Source organism: Acomys russatus, chromosome 5 (genome assembly GCF_903995435.1).
Source record: "Acomys russatus chromosome 5, mAcoRus1.1, whole genome shotgun sequence".
NCBI lineage: Eukaryota > Metazoa > Chordata > Mammalia > Rodentia > Muridae > Acomys > Acomys russatus.
The window spans coordinates 56,967,997-56,989,934 of NC_067141.1; the positions used below are offsets into that span (position 1 = coordinate 56,967,997).

Genomic DNA, 21,938 nt, shown 5'->3' on the forward strand with positions numbered 1-21,938 from the left:
TGCTTCACTCTCCTCACTAGTACCAAGGAAAAACTGAGAACCAAAGAGACCACTGATGTCCTGCGTCCCCTTCTCCATCACTCAACCTTCCTGACTCCACCTCTGAGCCAATGCCACATAGAGCTCAGCCCTTTTGCTTCTTCCACGGCCATCCCTACTCTGTCTAAACGTCTGCTGGCTTTTCCAGCCCAGAGGTTCCCACCACTGCTTAAATCAAAGCCACTGTCATCCTGTCATCATTCCCAAAAGCCCACTTCAACCTGCCACCCATGTTCCCACACTCCTGGGCAAGAGGACAAGGAAGCTGTAACTGGCCTGGGCTGACCCTGTAGGAGGAAATAGGTGGCCTTCTGACCTTATACTTAAAGTGGATCTTGAGGCCTGAAGGCAAGTTGGGCATAATCAGGTACTTGAAGGCTAACAGCTGTTAGAGTTAGCCCCGCTATAACCCTTACAGGACAGTTAACCACCCACTGGTCATCGTGGAGGCCAGGCCCTGAGCTTGGGCAGGCACCAGAGGGAGCAAAGGCGTGGTGTAGGCCCACCACTTTGAGCATCTGAGAAGCCTGAATCTGGATGAGGAGGCCAAAAGAGCCTGCTTTGAGGTTGATTCCGATTTAGGGAGAAAAAACTAGAGAGGTACCTTTCAGAAGCCAGGGCAAAATGGTTCAAAGAGACTTGACTACTTTTGGGGGGTCTGTACCAGCTATAAGCCCATGGAAGGTACTCTGGTTTTCCTCATTTCCCATGGCTTCATCATATCATTGGTATTCAAAAATGTGTAGGCTCCTGGTTTAGTAACTCCAAGTTTATAGGGAAAGAGTAGATATAGTTCTTTCTCCTTGGACTTCTGATGTCACATAAAGAGGCAGACAGTTAATAAACCAGCAAACCCAAAACAAACAAACAAACAAACACACACACATCAAGAATGCCCAGTGGTGAAAAGCATAGAGAAACAAGCAAAAACAACCAACCAACCAACCAACCAACAATAAAACCGGTCCTTTAACAGAGTGTCTAAGTTCCAACAGTTGGACAAGGGACCCTGTCTGAGGCGATATTGGCAAGAGTCGGTTGCTTTGGCCTGGATCCCCAGCCAAAGCTGGGAACAGCAGCAGGGAATAGACCCATGAGACTGGAGGGAAAGCTAGCCGGGGCTGAAGGGAAAGCCCAGAGGTTGTGTTGGCCATCTGATTTCTGCCACCCCTGTCCACTAGCAAAACCAAAACAGCACAAACAGCCACCACCTGAAACCTGACCCTGAACCCATAGCAATAGGAAAAAACAGTTTGGCAAACATTTTGTTTCCCAGCGAGCCAACCCCCCTCCCCCAACCCCCACCACTCAATAAACTTGGGTGAAGTTTCTAGATCAAAGTTCTTATTGGGCTGGTAATTTGTTGATCCTGCTCACCCTTCAAGAGCTTTTTAAGTGATCGTGCACTCCAACATTTAATGTTTTCCTGCCAAGCTCTCTGCAGATCTTGATGGCCAGTTAGAGTCTTATTTATTTTTTAAGTATAGTTTTTCTCTGTGGCCATTTCTAGCGTGCTAGCTGGGCTCATCTTGTGATCTGGCGCACGCTGAACTTGGTGGGGTGGCCCAGCAGAGTTCACTGGGATGTCACGGTCCGGCCTGCAGGGTCACAGGCGGGTCAGGCTAAAGGGTTGGGAATGGGCCCCAGGTCACGCCCCCGCTGGCTGGCTTTGCACACCGGCTGGAGGCGCTCTCCAAGGGGCGGACCGAGATTTCTGAGAATTACCTCCAGCACAATTCGTCCGCGTTCCTGCGGGTGCCAGAAGTTCGCGTTCTTTACAGTAACCAAATCATTACAAGATATGACAGCGGCAGCTGTCAAACAACCCAGGGGCATCCCGCTTTAGACAGTTGCTAGGTTTGTGGGGGTCCTTCCGGCATTTGAGTATTTTGTTACTAACCTGGGGGGGCATTTAGAGACCACCGCTGGAAAGACATATTGAACAACTTTCAGAAGGCAAGCTCCATCTCCTATGGACTCTTCCCAAGGGGAGCGGGTGTGCTTTTGCTAGAACCCATGTTCAGTTCTAAACAAACACACATCATTGTTTGTTTTCCGCGCCACTGGTGCGTTTAGTGCCCAAACCAAAGCAGTGTGTGGCACTGGCTGGCCGAAGCGGTGTAGCTGGAGGATGTGAGGGAAACCGTGTGTGTGTGTGTGTGTGTGTGTGTGTGTGTGTGTGTGTGTTGTACGTGCACGTGCACGCGCCCCGCAGTTCCCATGTGCTCGGAATTGGCTGCCGGAGCTCCTAGGTACGGATTCCCTTAAAGTTCCCAGTGACTGGTGGCAGAAGCATAGGGCCAAACTGCCCTCTTGCCAGGCTCGTGGCTTTACTTTGGGGAGGGGGGATCGAAGAGGCTAGAGGAAGGTTCTAGAGCCCTGAGGCCAGACCACATTGGTGTAGCCTAGTGTACTATTTGGAAGCAGAAGCCCTCTTTGGGAACTCACAGCTACTTTGAGGTGTAGACAGAGTGGAGACTGGTAAAGTCCATCCTAAGAAAAGGAAACAGACAGGAAGAATTCTGGTGGCTCATCCAAGATTGAGGCAAGCCGAGGTGGAAAGGGACCCTGGGTTTCCTTCCTGTCTTCCTCCCCATATATTCTTGGACTGGGGGCCCTCTTCTCATCTGTCTGGCTGGGGTTGCAAGCTCCAGAGCTATAGGAATTGGGTCGGTTTGGCGATATTACCACAAATGGGCGTTGATTTTGGAGCCACTGGTCTCTTTAGTACGCTGCCGCCGGTACTGCCGCCGCCGCCTCCTGAGCTTAAAGTAGATAATTAGGATTGTGCAAAGCTGCACCTAGGGTCCCAGAGACCTGGAAGCTTACTTGCATTGAACTCCAAAGCAGGACTTTCCAAGACTTCACGCACTAGCTCATTTTGGGACAATGGAGAGCTAGGGCCCACGATCCGCCAGTCATACTTGACCTCCGAGAATCTGGCTTGGACCCTAGCCCTGGTATCTTCTAGGGATCTTCACAGATCAGGAAGCGTTTGGGGGTCTCATTTACCCAACCTGTGGGTCAAGTCCACTGAATGGTGATTCTTGAAAGCGCTTTCCAAGCATATGGAAAAGAGCCGGTGGCAAAGCGCCTGTAAATGGAGAGCCAGGAAAGCGGCTTCGGGGTCGGGCAGCCGTTCTGACCCGGTGAGAGGGGCAACAGACGGCTAGGGAAACCCAGCATTCCAAATTCCCGCTTCTCGGAACCCTGCTCCACAACCCACTACCCCCGCCCCCAACCGCTCCCTGCTAACTCGGAGCTCAGCTCACCTAAAACTGGGAAGGCGGTGTTCCTAGCCCCGCACCGCAGGAGGCGCGCTCGGAGGGAAGCCGCCAGAGCGCCGCCTCTGCCTCGGTGCGGAACAAACGGTTAAAGATTTTGGGCAGCGCCTCGAGGGGGGAGGAGCTAGGGGCCCGATCCGCAATTAAAGATGAACTTTGGGTGAACTAATTTGTCTGACCAAGGTAATGTGGGCAGTAACCTGGGCGGCCTATAAAGAGGGCGCGCGGCGGGGTTCAGAGAGAGGGCGGCGGCGGCAGGTGGCGCGGGAGGCTGCTGCGTGCCATGGGGCTCCCGGCGCTGCTGGCCAGTGCTCTCTGCACCTTCGTGCTGCCGCTGCTGCTCTTCCTGGCGGCGCTCAAGCTCTGGGACCTGTACTGTGTAAGCAGCCGCGACCGTAGCTGCGCCCTCCCCTTGCCCCCTGGGACCATGGGCTTCCCATTCTTTGGGGAAACATTACAGATGGTGCTGCAGGTAAGGGATCTCGGGAAGGGGCTTGACGCTTCCCCAGAGTCCGTCTCAGCTCCGGGCGTGGGCCGAAGCCGGGATTAGTGTCCTCGCGAGGGAGGCGACTAAGGCTAGAAGAAAGGCTAGACGGAGGCTAGATGCTCCCCGGCGCCCCCTCACGCGAGTTACGGGTCTCTCTCCTCCACCTCCCTCTCAGCGGAGGAAGTTTCTGCAGATGAAGCGCAGGAAATACGGTTTCATCTACAAGACCCATCTGTTTGGGCGGCCCACGGTGAGGGTGATGGGCGCGGATAACGTGCGGCGCATCTTGCTGGGAGAGCACCGGTTGGTGTCGGTGCACTGGCCTGCGTCGGTGCGCACCATCCTGGGCGCCGGCTGTCTCTCCAACTTGCATGATTCCTCGCACAAGCAGCGAAAGAAGGTGAGGGCGAGGTGGCAACTCCTTAGCTAACACAGAGACCTCATTCTTTGCCTTTGCTCGGCAAATAGATGCAGGGGGAGGGCTAGCCCTGTGAAGTAGGGACTAGGATCCTCTCTGAGATCCGCTTTAGCTTTCCCCGCCAGCACGTGGGCGCGTTAGTTCTGGAGGCACTGGGGATTCCTGAAAGGGAACTCAGGAAGGGCATGTGGGGTTTGGGGCCATGGAGGATTGTAACGATCTCTGCTCCTGGTGGGGCTCAGGTGATTATGCAGGCCTTCAGCCGCGAGGCTCTCCAGTGCTATGTACCAGTGATTGCTGAGGAGGTGAGCAGTTGTCTGGAGCAGTGGCTAAGCTGTGGTGAGCGTGGCCTCCTGGTCTACCCCGAGGTGAAGCGCCTCATGTTCCGAATCGCCATGTGCATCCTGCTGGGCTGCGAGCCGGGTCCGGCGAGCAGCGGGGAGGACGAGCAACAGCTGGTGGAGGCCTTCGAGGAGATGACCCGCAATCTCTTCTCTCTCCCCATTGACGTGCCCTTCAGCGGGCTGTACCGGGTAAGAGCGGTTTGCGAAGTCGGAGCTAGAGGCTCCCAAGGCGAAGGCTTCCGCTCACTGTCACTTTTTCTCTGCGCTCAGGGCGTGAAGGCGCGGAACCTTATTCACGCGCGCATCGAGGAAAACATTCGCTCCAAGATCCGCCGGCTTCGGGCCGCAGAGCCAGACGGGGTTTGCAAGGATGCACTGCAGCTTCTGATTGAGCACTCATGGGAGAGGGGAGAAAGGCTGGATATGCAGGTGAGAGGCAATTTTAAATGGTGCCAAGACTCAGGGGTGTCTCTGGCTTTCCAGATACATTTCCTGGGGGTCTCCAAAGCGCTGTCAGGGATCTAGCTTTTTCCAGGTGGGCACACTGTTCAAACTCCACTGATAGACCCTGACGGTTGACGCTAGGTCTAGAGCAGCGGTTCTCAAACTAATGGGTCGCAACCCCTTCAGAGTCCGAAGGACTTTTCAGAAGGGCCATCTAAGAGCATCCTACATATCCTATTTACATCACGATTCATAACGGTAATAATAAAATTACCGTTATGAAGTGGCAACGAAAAATAATTTTATAGTTGGTGTCACCACACATATGGAATTATGTTAAAGGGTTGCAGCATTAGAAAGGCTGAGAACCGCTGGTCTAGAGAGCTGTGGAAGAGGGTGGCTGTGCAGCTGAGAAGGTTCCAAGGTTCAAAGGGAAAAGTCTCCTTTGCAAAGATTAAAGGAACGTTGGGAGGTATTAATAAAACCAAGGCTAAAGCCTGGGACTCAGGAGGTCGCAGAAGTGTAGGATTAAGGGAGTTCTGCATTTTTTGTGTGCATTCTTTGGCCTTCTACGAGCAAAACATTTACCTTTGTAGTCTTCCATGCAATATACTCAGTTGGGTTCTTTGTAACGGTGCTGTAAAACTTCATGCAGATCTGTATAAGCCCTCTGTTTCTATTCCTAGGCGCTAAAAGAATCGTCAACAGAGCTCCTTTTTGGTGGCCATGAAACTACAGCCAGTGCAGCTACATCGCTGATCACTTACCTAGGACTCTATCCACATGTCCTCCAGAAAGTTCGGGAAGAGATAAAGAGCAAGGTAGTAGCTTCCCTGTTTACCTAGGATTTTCTTCTACTGACATGCCCCTGCGCGCTCCCCCCCCCCCCCCAGTAGTTTGCTCCTTTTATCGGGTATTATGAAAGTGAAGGACCAAGGGCTAGGTGGAATTGTGGGAGAGAGACTCAGGCTTTGTGAATTTAAAAAGGCGGGTCTTAGTGCTAAGATATCTCTTGGGCAGAGTTTGGCCTTGTATTCCTCCTCCTCCTCCTCCACCTTTTGGAGAACTGTAGAGATTGCCAGGTTCTCTTTTTGTGGATTTTTGCCCGTTCAAGAACATAAATAATGTGACTAGTGCCAACAGCTGGTCAGCATAGGCAGTGTTAGTGAGTGGGCGGGGTATGACCCTTCTACCTGGTGAACAATATTCCCTGGCTGAAAATAGATGATCAGTTTGGTCTGAGGAAGTGTGGAAGTGGCTTCTCATTAGCTGTATTTCTCCCTTATCCTCTCCTACCCAGAAGCCTTTGGGTTTAGTAAACAAGTTGAGTCCTGTTGACACCAGCTGGGCTGATTTTATTGGGGTGCCCAAGAATCATTCACGTCTGTATCTGTTTTTGATAGGGCTTGCTTTGCAAGAGCAACCAAGACAACAAGTTAGACATGGAAACGCTGGAACAGCTTAAATACACTGGATGCGTTATTAAGGAGACCTTGCGATTGAACCCACCAGTTCCAGGAGGGTTCCGGGTTGCTCTGAAGACTTTTGAGTTGAATGTGAGTTCTCCTTCCACCCACCATCCCACCCCCCACCCTGTCCTCTCTGTTCTGGTTTTGAGCCTCCCTGAGTAGTGGCTCAGGGAGTCTTTGCTATTGTCCTGCCTCAGTTGCTAATAGAAACCAATCCTCCCATCTGCCCTCCTCTCTTAACCCCACCCATGTCGGTGCTGACCTCTTGTCGTTGCAAGTTCAAGTCCGAATGGTTTGGTGGTTCTTAGGACTTTTTTTTTTTTTTTTTTTTGTCTAACAGGGTTACCAGATTCCCAAGGGTTGGAATGTTATTTACAGTATCTGCGACACCCATGATGTGGCAGATCTCTTCACCAACAAGGAGGAGTTTAATCCTGACCGCTTTATACCGCCTCATCCAGAGGACGTGTCCAGGTTCAGCTTCATCCCATTTGGAGGAGGCCTTCGGAGCTGTGTGGGCAAAGAGTTTGCAAAAATTCTCCTTAAGATATTTACGGTAGAGTTGGCCAGGCGCTGTGACTGGCAGCTTCTAAATGGACCTCCTACAATGAAAACAAGCCCCACTGTGTACCCTGTGGACAATCTCCCTGCAAAATTCACCCACTTCCGGGGAGATATCTGATAGCTACTTCAACTCTTGGACTAATTTGAAGTGAACATTTTTTAAAAAAAAAATAATGTCATATTGCCTTTATTTAATTTCTAAATGTATAGTATAATATTTATGTGTCTCTACTACAGCCCCCGTGTCTTTAAATATTAAAATAATGAATTTGTATGGTTTCCAAATAAAGTAAAATTAAAAAGTGTTTTTCTTGCTTTTAAGATTCTTGTTGGCAAGCTGGCCATGGTGGTACACACTGTAATCCTAGCACTTGAAAGGTGGAGGCAGGAAAAAATGGGCATTCAAGGCCAGCTTGGGCTGCAGAGATCCTGGCTCAAAAGAGCAAAATACAACAGCAGAAATTCTTGTTAAGGAAAATTGACTGGTTCAATGTTTGTACTTCCTGTACTTAAAATGATTTAGAATGAAACCATATTTTCCTCCCTCCATGTGAGAAAATATGTATTATGTATGTGCTGGTCCAAAAGTATTTTTTTTGCAACTTCTTCTAAGGTACTTGAGATTTCATATTTTGAAGGTTTCTCGAGGCTAGTTAAATTAAATTGATTTATGTTTTTATGGTGCTGGGATTGGATAGAAGGCCTCACGCATGTAGGGCGGAGCTTTTGTCACCAAGGAAAGGTCCCAGCTCTTCAATCCTGGCCCAAAGTTAATTCTAGATCCTTTTTCTTTTATGTTTTTGGGAGTTGAACCCAGGAAGATTTTAGCTATTTGTGTTGCTCATTGGTTTTGCTTTAGAGAGAAGTGATTCTGGGAAGGCAATGCTGCTGGTGCAAGGGGCAGCATCCCTCTATAGCAACGGGGTCAGCCTATCCAACATCTAAGCCAGCAGAATTAATCCGTGCCATATAGAGGCAGAACCTGTCTCTGAAGTTGATGTTTCAGATAAAGCAGAGCCAGTCACTCTGACTATGGACAATTCTTGACCAAAACGAAACAACAACAACAAAAAAAGAAAACCGCTATCGTGTCACCTTTACTTAGAAGGCGCTTCAGAAAGCAGTGCTCGGGAAGGCAAGGCTGCTCCAGATAAGCTGAGCGCAGGCATTCTTTATTCAAGATGAGGCAGCAGGAGCAGATTTAGCCGACTGACAGATAAAGTTTTTTATCTATCTCTGGCAATAGGGTGTGAGCCTGACGTGACTGATAAAATGGCCCAGTCATGACCCTGTGAACCTTGGCTAACCTCCTGGAAAGCGCAGTTTTGTCATAGTTCTGACCCTGGCATGGCCACGTTCTGAACCGAAGGCCGGACTCAATCCAGAAAGGTTAGCCACGGTGACTTGCTTATGCAAGCACATTCTCCCGTTTTGAAATGGCACAACCTGCTTACTGAACCTCTGACAGCTTGTAGGTTTTGGACTTTAACATTTTCATTATAATATGAGGATTTGGCAATGCCACAGAACCTGGGTGGTCTGAACTTAGGTGTTTGAACAGTGGTCTGTCGACAATCAGACTTGCATATTCTACCTGACCGTAGGGTTTGGGGAAAACGTGGGTTGTACTTATTGTTGGTATTGTTGGATTCCTCTGGTATTTAGAGGGCTTATTGAATAACTCACAATGTCCTCTAGTAGCCTTATACTGCAACATAAAGAAAAACGACAAGACACCAAATCTTCAGTATTCTATACTGTGAAAGCTGTCCCCTGCTTCTTCATAGCATTTGCCCTAGGTCTTTGCAGATAGAGTGAGCTAGCCTGAGGGCATCAATGATTACAGATAATTTATACAAGGCCGTTTGGGACGGTCTCAACATTTGTCATTTTACTGGAGAGTGCTCCGCCTTTAACAATGTCTTTGGTGACTATAGGGCTGTGAATCCCCATGTGAGTTCTGTGAGAAACTCGCGCCATCTTAACATGTAATATAACTTCTTAAAAGCCACCTTAATGCTTTAATCTGGAGAGCTTTGAGGAAGATGCTTGTAGTTTCTCAAGGCTACCTGATTTATTTAGCTCAGTTATTTTGTCCAGAACCCACCTCACAAACACATCTCTCGTGCAGTGTCTGATATGCTGTGGGTGCTGAGTGAGGCAGCTCCGCTGTGTGGTATAAGGCTGACTGGATGCTTGGGGTGGGGGGACTGTTGTAAGGGACATAAAGTGAGTGAGCCTGGGCCACACTTATCTGGGACAAGCATGTTTATGGTACAAGTACTTATGGGTCAGTGCTCACGGGATGGAGAAATGATGTAGATTTGGCCAAAACTGTGGAAAGAGGGCAATAGCTATTGGAACTATCCCCCAGAGCTCCCAGGGCTCCATACAGCGGAAGGTTGCCATCATGGTGGCTGCAAGTGGGCTCACCACATGAGGGGCTGGAGCCTCTGCCTCCTTCTGGTGGTGTTCAGTCCTCTGTCTTCAGTCAGAGGTGTGGCAGGGATGTGAAGGGGGAGGGCTCCCATGTTCTGAAAGACCATAGACTTAGCACACTCTAAAGACCCAGAGGAGACACATCAGGAGTTTGAGAATCAGAAACGACTTCCTTGTGCCTCTTCTGCCCACCCCTACCATTTCCTGACAGTTATTAACACTTGCCTATTATCTTTCCAATTTTCTGTAGCTAAGTGAGGAGTCGCTATCTCTCAACTTCTTTTATCTTTCCTGTATCCCGCTACTCCTTCAGTCCCTGCCACACAGTACAAGTCTTTCACAAGCCACAGGTGAATTGGAGCTACAAGAAACAAGTCAGCTCCTTGTCCCCCCAACGGTTTCAAGGCTTTTGCACCTTGCAAAACCCCAGAGTTCCACAAGGGGGCGGGCTTCCCCTTCTATGCCAAGCTCGGGGCTTTGTGGCTTTTCCACCAGTGTTCATGAAATCCAAAGGGGGCACATTCTGGTTCATGGCTGCTTGGAACCCTAGATAGTGAGATGCTGAAGAGCACTCAATAACTTAGCAAGTTCTCCACAACAGGCCGGGCCCTTCTGGGAGGGATCACATACTCCAGGTTCCCTTAGACCATCACTAAGTTCCAGAGGTACCCACCAGCAACCTGTGGACTCTGGATTGCAGGGCTCCCCATACTGCCTATATTTGGATCTATGCTTTGCTACCCCAGTTTTCCAAGAACATGAGCAGCCTGATCAGTGTTTTAGATGGCCTGAACTCGATTCTGGGATCACCCCTTGAGAAAAAGCACTGTCGGGGCTGGAGAGATGGCTAAGTCGTTAAGAGCATTTTCTGCTCTTGCAGAGGACCTGAGTGTGGTTTCCAGCACCCACACTGGGAAGCTCACAACTGTCTGTAGCTCCAGCTCCGGGGGATCTAATGCCCTCTTCTGGCCTCCATGGGTACCTGCGTGCATGCACAGAAGCACATAGATAGATAAGATAGATAGACAGACAGACAGACAGACAGACAAGTCTGTTTGTTTGTTTTGAAACAAGGTCTCACATGTAGCCCCGGCTGGCCTAGAGCTCACTCTGCAGACCAGGCTGGCTCCAACTCAGAGATCTGCCTGCCTCTGCCTCTGGAGTGCGGGCACCACTACATCTGGGCAAAATAAAATGAAATCTTAAGAAGAAAGAGCGAGCACTGTGCCTGTTAGAGAAGTTGTGGTAGCTCCTGCAAACGACGAGTCAAAATTATAAATACAGGCTCAGACCTGTTCTGAACAGAGAGCATTTGTTTAGGGGCTTAGCCGGAGGGGAGGGAGCACTGTGTGAAGGAGCAGCTGGTCCTCTGGTGATAAAACCTGTGATCTGGCGAGGGAGCAAGCTCCCCGTCAGCAGGGGCATTCAAACATGAGCCAAGTGGTGATGTTGGGTTAAATGGTTCCCCCATTCTCTTCCAAAGCAAAACAGTTGCGAAGCTCTGAAATGTCATCCTGTTAGTTCAGTTCCTCGGACGCCTCCTTGCCTCTGAAATACGCATTCACCATTCAGGCAGACAGGTTCCCTTCCCCACTCTTCCAGATTATTCTACAGTCCTTGCCTTACAAGCAGATAAGGCGGGGGTGGGGTGGGGGGTGCAGAGGGCTGGGTACCCTGTGATCTGTTGCTTCCACCTGTCATTTCTGTGTCTGCTCCAATAGCCAACTTCTCCCAGCTGTCCCACGCTGACCATTTGGTTCACTATACCTCAGAGGTGTGGCATCCTTCCCTTTCTCCAGTATTCCTACAGGGCCAGGCACTGACACAGGACTCTGTCCACCCCACCATTCCCTTCTCACTACCTCCTGAAAAGCTACTCAAGCTTAGGAAGTGTCTTTCACCATTCCAACCGTCTACGTGTAGTCCATCCGCATCATTTCTTGTCCTCCTCTAGAATCTTTTCACACATAGTTGGTGTTCTTTGGGAGAGAACGCTTCGGGACACCATATGTGTTGTGTTTCTTCGACTTACACGGTGTCATGTTTTTCTTTGAAAAGCAAACCTTTCATCCTTGGAAAATCTCCGTGGCCGCAAGCTTACACGGCGTGGTTTAGCAGCATGTCATATTCCTGAAACCAATGCTCCACGGGTATTTGGCCAAACAAGCTTTCTTTTCTTTGAAGTAGAGTCAACTCCAGTTGGAACCCTGGGCCAGGGGTGGAGGCTTAGCTCTGGACTGCTCGGTGGGTTTTCTGGGTGAGACTTATCATGTTGCAGTGTTTGTAACCCCATCGCTTCGGTACAAAAACTGCCCCACTCTGTACGATTTCTCCCGGCTGCCAAACTCTTAGTCCATTGAGGGGTTAGAAGTCTCTGTTTGCTTAGTAACAGTAGATACTTCCAGACTGTTACCTTGAATTTACTAGCAGACTCATCTGAATTGGGAAAAGAGGATAAGGTGTACTGACAAAATAAACTCAGCACAGACAGCCAATGAGTTCATTAAGTACAGCCATGCCACCCGCTGCAACAGGGACCTATTTCATAGTAAAGAGGGAACCTGCTATTCTGAAATGGAAAATTCATTTAATATCACTGACTTTTTTTTTTTTACGGCTGGGAGAAGGACCGTGGATGCATTGTCAGAGCACCTTGGGCTACAGCTGGGCAATTCAGGGTTCCAAGAACCCTTAGGTTACAACAGAGTCTTGTAAAACTTGCACTCAATATTAACAACAACAACAACGAACAAAATCCAGCCTGCTAAAATTTCTTAGGCCTTTGGTCTTGAGGGAGTTTTTAAAGGGCTCTCTCAAGAGTTCATCTGAGATTCTGGAGAGATGGCTCAGTGGTTAAAAGCACAAGGCTGCTCTTCCAGAGGACCCCGGTTCAATTCGTAACACCAAAATGGCAGCTCTCAACTCTTTCTGACTTTAGTCTCAGGAGCCCTAATACCCTTTTTCTCATCACTGAGGGCACCAGACACTCGGGTGGTGTGTTATATATGCAAACAGGACACTCATACATACAAAGTAAATAAAGTGAAATTTTAAATTATATTTAAAAAAAAATAAAAGAGTTAATTTGAGTGGTTCTGTTGGTTCCTGTTGTCTAGAATGAAGATACCCAAAGCCTTGAGTAGAGCTACAAAGGTCGGCTTCCGAGATCACACACACACACACACACACACACACACACACACACACACACACACACACGGTTGTTGACAGGAAGATTTTGTCACTCAGTATGAGAATCTCCACAGAGTGATTTGAGTAGCTCTGACACATGTCGGCTGGCTTTGCTCAGAACAAGTGTCTTTGTCACCTAGCTGTGAGAATCACATTTTATTATGTTGATAGTGTTCTACTGATGACACTGCCACGCTGTCTCCTCAGGTGATTGCTGTAACTGAGATTCCTGTAACTGTAACTATTAGGGCCATTTGGAGAGTGGCTACCACAGTGTTGGCAAATGAAGGCAATGATGCTTTTCCTGTCTTCTCTTCGAAGTGGTGTTTGTTTGTTGTCTTGTGTCTGAGGAATCCTTTATTTCCAGTATCTTTATCATCCTCCATTACCCACGGATGCTGCTGACGTTAAGGAAAACCCTCATCTGGACAGAGTCTCAGGAGTCATATGGTCCAGGATTGCAAGTTGGAGAATCCTGGGTGAAGCCTGAAAGTCAATGCTTAAACTCTTCAGCCTGTCAATGTTTCCAACAAAGCCAGTTTCATTCAATTATGTCTTCAGGCCTCTGTGTCACTGGGCACTGATGTAGCTGGTCCAATCTTGGGGGAGTTGAGCTGTCCTGGTTTGTCTAGGACTTAGGGATTTCCTGGTTTTAAGACTGTCAGTGCTGACACTTGGGCAATCCTAAATGTTTGTTCAAACAGAGGTAAAATGATCAATGCCTTCTTTAAAAAAAAGTATTTTATTTTATTTTATTGTTGTGTGTAGTATATGCTTGTTACAGTGTGTGTGTATGTGTGTGTGTGTGTGTGTGTGTGTGTGTGTGTGTGTGTAAGACAGAGGACACAACTCTCACCTTCCACTGTTACGTGGGTTCTAGGGACTGAACTCATGTCTTCAGCCTTATGCAGCAAGTACTTTTTCCTTGAACCATCCCAAAGGCACGGATCACAACCCTTCTTGGAGTCTACGCTGGGGACCAGCGTCTTCTGCTTCCTTTGGTCACTTGTTGGTGCTGCAGCCTAGACTTGATGAATCAGCGTGTGTTTAGCAGGAGTCCAAGGCAAGCCGATGCACCTGGAGGCTTCAGGATTTCTAGGTATAAGCAAACGAGCTTTGCTGGTTGCGTGGGTAAGCGATGACCCGCCCATGCTCCGGTTCCCATGACCTTGATTCGCCTCGTAGTTTTAGTTCCTGCTTCACTTCTAGCACCAAAGGAAACGCAGCTAAAATGTCACAGTTGGAAGGAACCTGAAAGTCCCAGCTCTCACCTGAACTTGAGTAGTGGCTTTTCACAAAGTGCCTTTTAAACTGTTGAAATCCCCGGCCCCTCACAGAACGCCTTAAGCAACAGAGATAAGGGCAGATGGCCGAGCATTTAGGTTGTTTCCAGTTTCAGGCACTCTGAGTATTGTGTTCTCAAGTATCTTTGAACACACAGCCTTATAGAGAAATCAACGCTTCATTTCTGAAGGCTTGTTTCGGGGGAAATGAGTCTTCCATGCAAACAAAGATGCTTGTTTGAGACTGTAGGGGATATTCAAATACATGCTTGTCCAAAGAGCGTCTGGAAAAAAAAATACCATCGCATTGATTTTATGGAAAATTGTAGTGCGTTAGTAGGGTGAGTGCAGACACATCTGCTCACCTTGAAGGATGGCTTTGACAGTCTGTTTTATAAGGAGAATGAGCAGCAGAAGGGCCCAGCTAAGTCGTGTGAGAATGCCTAGCAAAGACATTATTCACACCTCCAGAATTCATTCCAGATGTTTCTTCTGGTTGTAAAGCATATGTACTGATTCTGTAATCAAGAATTTGAGAGTCTGGGGTTGTAGAGCAGTTGAAGTAGGCAAGTTTATGCTTGCCCAGGATGCATAAAGCCCTGGGTCTGATACCTAGAGCCCAGGGTGGGGGACATGGGTCTCAGTCAGTGTTCCATTGCTGTGCAGAGGCACCGTGACCATGGCAACTCTTATAAAGGAAAGCATTTCATTGGAGCTGGCTTACAGTTTCAGCGGTTTAGTCCCTTGTCATCATGGCAGGGAGCATGGCAGCGTGCAGGCAGACATGGTGCCAGAGAGGGAGCTGAGAATCTTACATCTGGATCCACAGGCAGCAGGAAGAGACAGAGACACATCAGGCCTGGTTTAAGCTTCTGAGACCTCAAAACCTATCCCTAGTGACACACTTCCTCTCAAACAGTACCTCCCTGGTGACCAAACTTTCAAATTGATGAGCCTGTGGGGGGGGGGGGCATTCTCATGCAAATCACCACAGGGTGGGTCAGACAGATTTAAACTCCAGGCGCTGTGGTTGGTTGAAACTCCAGAGGAGCTGTCCTTTGAGCCCGCCCTTCCTATCTCTGCCTTCTACTTCCAGCCTTGCTCTGTTTCCAAAGGCTGACGTCATCCTTGTCGCCACGTATCAGCCCTGGATTGGCTGATCCTGGGTCACGTGTTCACTCTATGACAACCAACTGTGAGAAAGGGAATGCTTGACTCCCTGTTCAAGGAGCACGTGTGTCATGGTAGTGTAGACAGCTGCCGTCTTGCTGGTTGGTGTGTGATGGGTTTTGGCCCTTAAGCCAACAACTGAAATAGAAAAATCCTATAGCTCTACTCTTTGAAAATCTGATTTGTTTGCTGACCCAGGTTTGAGTTAGTCCGCTTTAACTTTGTGGCATTCTAGGAAAAACAGCTAAAATGTTCTGAGTGGCTGCTCCAAGTGACATTTCAGGCTGCCTCACTTCTGACGCCTCATAGCACCAGTGACGCAGGAACCATTACCTAATTTCTGAGTCAGAGTCTTCCTGTGTTGCCCAGGCCGGTCTTGAAATAGTGCATTCCAAGGACTCTCCTGCCTAATCCTGACCCATAGTGCTTGGCTCTGGATTTTTTTCCCTAAGATTTATTTTTAAAAACTATGTATTTCTGTGTGTCTGTGTGTCGGTATGTGCATATGAATATAGGTGTCCTAAGAGAGGCCAGAAGCGTTCAGATGGAGCTGCAGGTGCTTGTGAGCTGCCAGATGTGTATTCTGGGAATTATATTCAGGTCCTCTATTCTTTTTTTTTTCTAACTTAATATTATTTTTGTTTTATTATGTGTATTACACATGTATTGAGAGACAGTATCATTGACTCAGCTCAGACTAACCTAGAACTCTTTTTGGCATATACATTTATATTATTACACATAAATAAAATAAACTACATTAGCAAGAAGAACCACGAAACAATCAGGAATTATATAAGTGTTACATTCATGGTGTTTTGGTTAATTGTATTTGGCAGCCTTGAAGAAAACATCTTGGTGAGTCTAAAATTCTGAAGGTTGAAGCTGATGTTCCAACGTTATAGAGAGTTTCAGATGACTGTTCAGGTAGCAAACTGTCTCTTGTCATTTTTTCATTCTGGAAGCTGCTAACCCACACTTCCAGTTCACTCAGGTAATTAAGTTTTATTCCTTCTCTAGTCTCTGATGGGATTGAAGACCAGATAGTTTAGTTTTACAACTAAGCTTAGTTGTTTAGGGGATAAGGATGTTTTTAGATCTAGATAAATGTTTTAAGTTGAGATGAGATGAGATATGATAGATATTGATTTACATTCAAGTCCTCTGTTCTTAGCCACTGAGCCATCTCTCTAGACCCGTCAGGAATTGTTTTTATTTTTAATTTCATTATCTTAAAAACATGTCATCAGTCTTTCTTTTAAAGTTAAGAAAATCATTATATGTGTATGCATGTTTTGTCTTACATGTATGTTTGTCCATCACATACATGCCTGGTGCCCTTAAAGGCCAAAAGAGAGTGTCAGATCCCCTTGGTCTGCAATTATAGACAACTGTGAGCTACCATATGAATGTTAGGAATCAAACCTGGGTCCTCTGGAATAGTAGCCTGTGCTCCTGACTGCTGAGCCATCTCTCCAGCACCACCCAGGCACAGCTTTTAATGCTGGTTTTACAAATGAAGATTTAAAGCACACGGCAGTTAAGCCATCTTACTAGTCACATGCTAAATAAACGCTGGAGCCAAGATTTGAGCCAAGGCTATCCAAATATAAGATTTGAAGTTGGCTGTGGTCATATAAGCCTTTAATCCCAGCACTCGGGAGGCAGAGGCATGCAGAGTTCTACGAGTTCGGGGCCAGCCTGGTCTACAGAGTGAGTTCCAGGACAGCCAGTGCTACATAGAGGAGCCCTGTCTTGAAAAACCAGAGAGAGAAAAAAGATTTGAATCATTTGTTATGTGGTATTTCCTAGGGATATATGAATGAGCATCTATAAACGTCAGAAAAGGCATCAACCACAGACCCAAGAAACAAGTCCACTCAACCCAGTATGCTGGATAGTTTTATGTCAGCTTGATTCAAGCTAGAGTCATCAGAGAGGAGGGAACCTCAATTGAGAAAAAGCCTCCATAACATCTGGCTATAAGGCATTTTCTTAATTAGTGAATGGCGGGGAAAGGCCCCGCCCATTATATGTGGTGCTATCCCTGGGCTGGTTCAGGATGAGAAAGGCATGAAAAGCAAGCCAGTAAACAGCACCCCACTGTGGCCTTTGCATCTGCCTCAGATTCCAGGTTGTGGTCCTCTTTAAGTTCCTGTCCTGACTTCCTTCAATGACGGACCGTGATGTGGAAGTGTAAACCCAATAAACCGTTTCCTTCCCCATCTTGTTTTTCGTCCTGGTGTTTCATCACAGCAATGGAAACCCTAACTAAGGCACCCAGCTAGATAAAGCAGACCTTAATTACTTACAAAGTGAGAAGATATTCCTAGGAACTTACAGGCTGCTCTACCATGAAACAAATGTCACCCCTGCAACTCTTAAGTGCTTATGTGTCTCTAGGGAGGAGTGTGGCCTCCTACACTGTCTCTTGGGTATTTTGTGGGCAGGAGCTTTGGAACAAGGGCATCTCCAGAGTGACAAGGTGTGTTTCCTGTCTCAGCAACTGTTAACTGACTGTGTATCTTCAGGAGCGCTGTCTCCTATAAGATACATTAATTATGAGTCTTTTCTACCAAATACTATAACACTTGTGTTTATGATAAGGAATTTAAGTCTTTTTGATTTCTCTTATTTTGTAAGACTTTCATGCAAATGTTTTAATGTCCCCTTGATCAATCTGCTACTTTCCTGGATTAAAGTGACTGACCCTTCCCCTTTCATTTTCTTTCCAGTGGGTCTTTTGTTGTTGTTGCTGCTGTTGTTGTTGGAGGCAGGGTTTCTCTGTGTAACCTTAGCTGTCCTGGACTCAGTTTGTAGACCAGGCTGGCCTTGAACTCACAGAGATCCACTTGTCTTTGCCTCCCTGAGTGCTGGGATTACAGGCACCCAGCTCCAACAAGTCTTTTAGAACTAGCCAATCAAATAAAACTCAAATAAAACCATGAGGTCGGTCCCCAGTCGATGAGGAAAAGAACAGTCACCACTTGCACTAGAGTAAAGCACGTGCACTTCTGTCTGTCTGTTTGTTCTGCTCAGTGTACCCTCTTGATCAGGAGTGAAGTTTTGCCCTGTCTAGACCAGACACTTCAACTGGAGTGTCTCTCTCTCTCTCTGTCTCTCTCTCTCTCTCTCTCTCTCTCTCTCTCTCTCTCTCTCTGTCTCGCATCTCTCTCTCTGTCTCTCTCTCTCTCTCTCGTGTGTGTGTGTGTGTGTGTGTGTGTGTGTGTGTGTGTGTGTGTGTTGAGACAAGGTCTATCTATATACCCCTGGCTGTCCTGGAACCCACTATGTAGACCAGGCTGGCTTCAAAGTCACAGTGATCCACCTGCCTCTGCCTCCCCAGCGTCACCATTAAGGACATGCGCCACCAGGCCCTGCTGCAGTGGTGGTGGCATCTTTCTTTGAGAAGTGGAGCTTATTTCTACCCCAATCTGTCTCGTGAACCTTGTGAACACTCTGTCCTGTTCATGAGGGAATGCTAGCAGGCCCAGTCTTCCGTCTTGTGCAGTTAATCATAGCAGCTCCAATTTCAAATTGGCAGTGGCTGCATTACACCCAGAGCACAGAGTTCCCCAGGCTCATTGTATTTGAATAGGATGCTAGTTCTCCTCAAAATAATAATGACTACTTTTAGGACTTAGCAGTTACCAGTGAGTGTCCTCATCCGTTTCCATGAATTGATTCACTGAGTCTACACAACAACATCAAATCAGAAAATGGAGCTTAGAGACAAAAACTGCCCAGCCAGGTGCACCTCCCCTGGTGAGGGACAGAACAGCCATGGTTCATACCCAGGTCTACACCCAGACAGACCTGTTCATCCAGCTGTGTCTCCTGGTAAGGGACGGAACAGCCATGGTTCACCCCAGACAGAGCCCAAACACCAAACATGGACTTTCCAGAAACATCTGCCACTTACAAACCCAGAGGAGTTCTCTGTTGATCCCAGCTGTTCCTGTGGGAGATCTGGAAATCCAGACATTCTGATAAGGCAGCTGCAGTTACAGACCAGATTTCAGCTTTCTCGTTTACTTTGATGCTGGTGCTCTGGACCAGAGCTGGTGTCAGATAAAATAATTTAAATTTAACCTGACCTCTGTCATTGGTGGAATTTGGTTAGGAAAAATTTAAAGAGACAGAGGAAGTGTGTGTGTGTGAGAGGGTGTTTGAGGATGCGTGTGTGAGAGAGAATGTGAGTGTATGTGAGTGTGTCTGTGAGAGAGACAGTGAGTCTGTGTGAGTGTGAGTATGTGAATACTTGTGAGTGTATGTGTAAGAGAGTGTGAGTGTGTAAGAGTGTATAAAAGAGCGTAAGTATGTTTGAGTGTCAGTATGTGTGTAAGAGAGTGTGAGTGTGAAAGAGAGTGTGTGAGAGTGCAAATATGTGAATGTGTGTGAGTGTATGAATGCGTGTGAAAGAGAGAAAAGTGAGTGTGTGAGAGAGTGAGTGTGTGTGAGGGTGCATGTATGTAGGGGGCTTTATTGCTCTAAACTTGTTCTACTAGAGATTCTGGAAGGAATAAGTGGGAAAAGACATCAACAGCATTTTCCTATTCACATCCAAAGTAAGAAATTGAGACTCTTTAGCAAGGAAAGTATTTTTAAAAGGTGTTCCATTGCTGGAGAAAATGTGCTTTTCTAAGTGAAAAACTCAAGTTGAGCTGGGCGGTGGTGGCGCACACCTTTAATCCCAGCACTCGGGAGGCAGAGGCAGGCAGATCTCTGTGTGGTCGAGGCCAGCCTGGTCTACAAAGTAAGTCCAGGACAGCCAGGACTACACAGAGAGAAACCCTGTCTGAAAGACCAAACCAAACCAAATGGAACCAAACAAACAAAAAGCTGGCCCCCCAAACCCTCAATTTGAATTGCAAATCCTCTCAAACACAGAGTGGAAAGAGAGAGATGGGCAGGAATGAGTTCTTTCTGCTATGTTTCCTAAAGATTTCCTGAGACAAGCTTCAAAAACATCATCGTCATTCTTTAGGGCACAATTGTAGGCCCTCCCCCATCACCTCCTGATCCCCTCCCCTCCCTCCTCTAGGCATTAGAAAGGGGAAACCTCCTCCCCTCTAGATAGATGATTTAAGTTAATAGAGATGAGATATGATAGGTATTGATTTTCATTCAGAATTTTAGACTCAACAAGATAGGAAAGATGTTTACTTCAAGTTTGCCAAATACAAATAGTCAAATCACTATGAATGTAACATTTATATAATTCCTGATTGTTTTGTAGTTCTTCCTGCTGCATGTAGTTTATTTTACTTATGTGTAATAATATCAATCTCTATGTTAAAAACACATAATAAGAATGGAAAAAACTTTAAAAAAATCATCATCTACATTTAAAAAATGTGGTATCTTACCAATATGAATATTTTAGGTAAATTAAAACAACCAGGTAATTTTATACAATATCAACTTGGTTTAAGATGAAACAACTCAAAATGCCCATTACCATTGTTGCTGTGGATTTTTGGAAGCAGAAAATTGCAGGGTGTGTTTGGCAAGCTGTGACTCTAAGAGCCAGTGTTGTCCCTGGAAGGTAAAGCACCTGGTGAGGAAGAGAGATGAGAAGTGGGACAGGACAAGCACATCTGTGTGGCATGGCCTGAGCCCTGTGCCCAGGAGCTGCAAGGTTTGAAGTATTCACGCCTGGTGCAGCAAGCAGCATTCTACCTAGTTTTCAGTTGAGAGTAACCAATGCTCAAGAAAGTAAAGTGGCATGGCCCGTGTTCCCAGCCGGCACCGTGAGAGCAAGCCTGAAAAAGTGAGGGCATGATTGGGTGTGTTAGGGAGGAGACATGGCAGCAGATGTCTGAGACTCCATTGTATTAGATCCTTTAGAACTTAGAGAACCCATCTGATGGAAGAGTGATGAATTGGGCGGGGCGGAGGGGATACCCAGTTTTGAAGCTGGGCTGATCAGGCACTGGGCAAGCCCTGGAAGGACTGGGGAGTGGTGCAGGGCAGAGGCTAGGAAGGATACTGAGGTCTATGCAGACCTGGGTGGAGGGGGGACCCAGGGCAGGAAGTGGGAGGGTGCGGGTAGGTCTGCCTAGCTTCTGGAGATGAGTTGGATAGAATAAGTGATGTTCAGATGTCACTGGCCAAAGAGTGTGAAAGGGAGGAGTGTAGAGGCTGCAGGAGATGAGGACAAGGCCAGAACGGAAGTGGCTGAGTGCAGAGGTTGGGATCACAGAGGACAAGGGAGGAGAGGGACTTTTGTAGCTCTGTCTTTTTTAGGGTTCTTCAGGAAGTACCCCGAGAGAGCATGAAGTTGTATGTTAGAGAAAACAAGGGGAGAAGAGGGAGAAGAAAGGGGGGATGGCGGGGGATGACGGGGATGGCGGGGGATGACGAGGGATGGCGGGGGATGGCGGGGGATGGCGGGGGATGGCGGGGGATGGTGGGGGATGGTGGGGGATGACGAGGGATGGCGGGGGATGGCGGGGGATGACGAGGGATGCCGGGGGATGGCGGGGGATGACGGGGATGGCGGGGGATGGCGGGGGATGACGAGGGATGGTGGGGGATGGCAGGGGAAGGCGGGGGATGGCAGGGGATGGCGGGGGATGGCGGGGGATGGTGGGGGATGGTGGGGGATGGCGGGGGATGGGGAGGGATGGGGAGGGAGATTATGAACTATTTATGTGTGCCTGAGAGAGACAGAACAATAAAATGAAGCTGGGAAACACACACATACATACAGAAACACATACCACATACACACACATAACATATACACACACCACACCACACAGGTCACACACACCCCACTCATGCACATACATAGCACAGA

The 21,938-nt window shown here is 47.7% G+C and overlaps 1 protein-coding gene across 1 annotated transcript; it reads left to right on the forward strand.

Annotated features, from left to right (window-relative positions):
- Nucleotides 1–3,544: 3,544 nt before the first annotated feature.
- Nucleotides 3,545–7,354, forward strand: LOC127189526 (cytochrome P450 26A1). Its single transcript, XM_051146404.1, has 7 exons — nucleotides 3,545–3,795; nucleotides 3,986–4,210; nucleotides 4,471–4,761; nucleotides 4,843–5,001; nucleotides 5,703–5,837; nucleotides 6,420–6,572; nucleotides 6,826–7,354. The coding sequence occupies exons 1-7, from the start codon at nucleotides 3,607–3,609 to the stop codon at nucleotides 7,165–7,167; spliced, it is 1,494 nt and encodes a 497-aa protein (XP_051002361.1). The 5' UTR covers nucleotides 3,545–3,606; the 3' UTR covers nucleotides 7,168–7,354.
- Nucleotides 7,355–21,938: the final 14,584 nt, after the last annotated feature.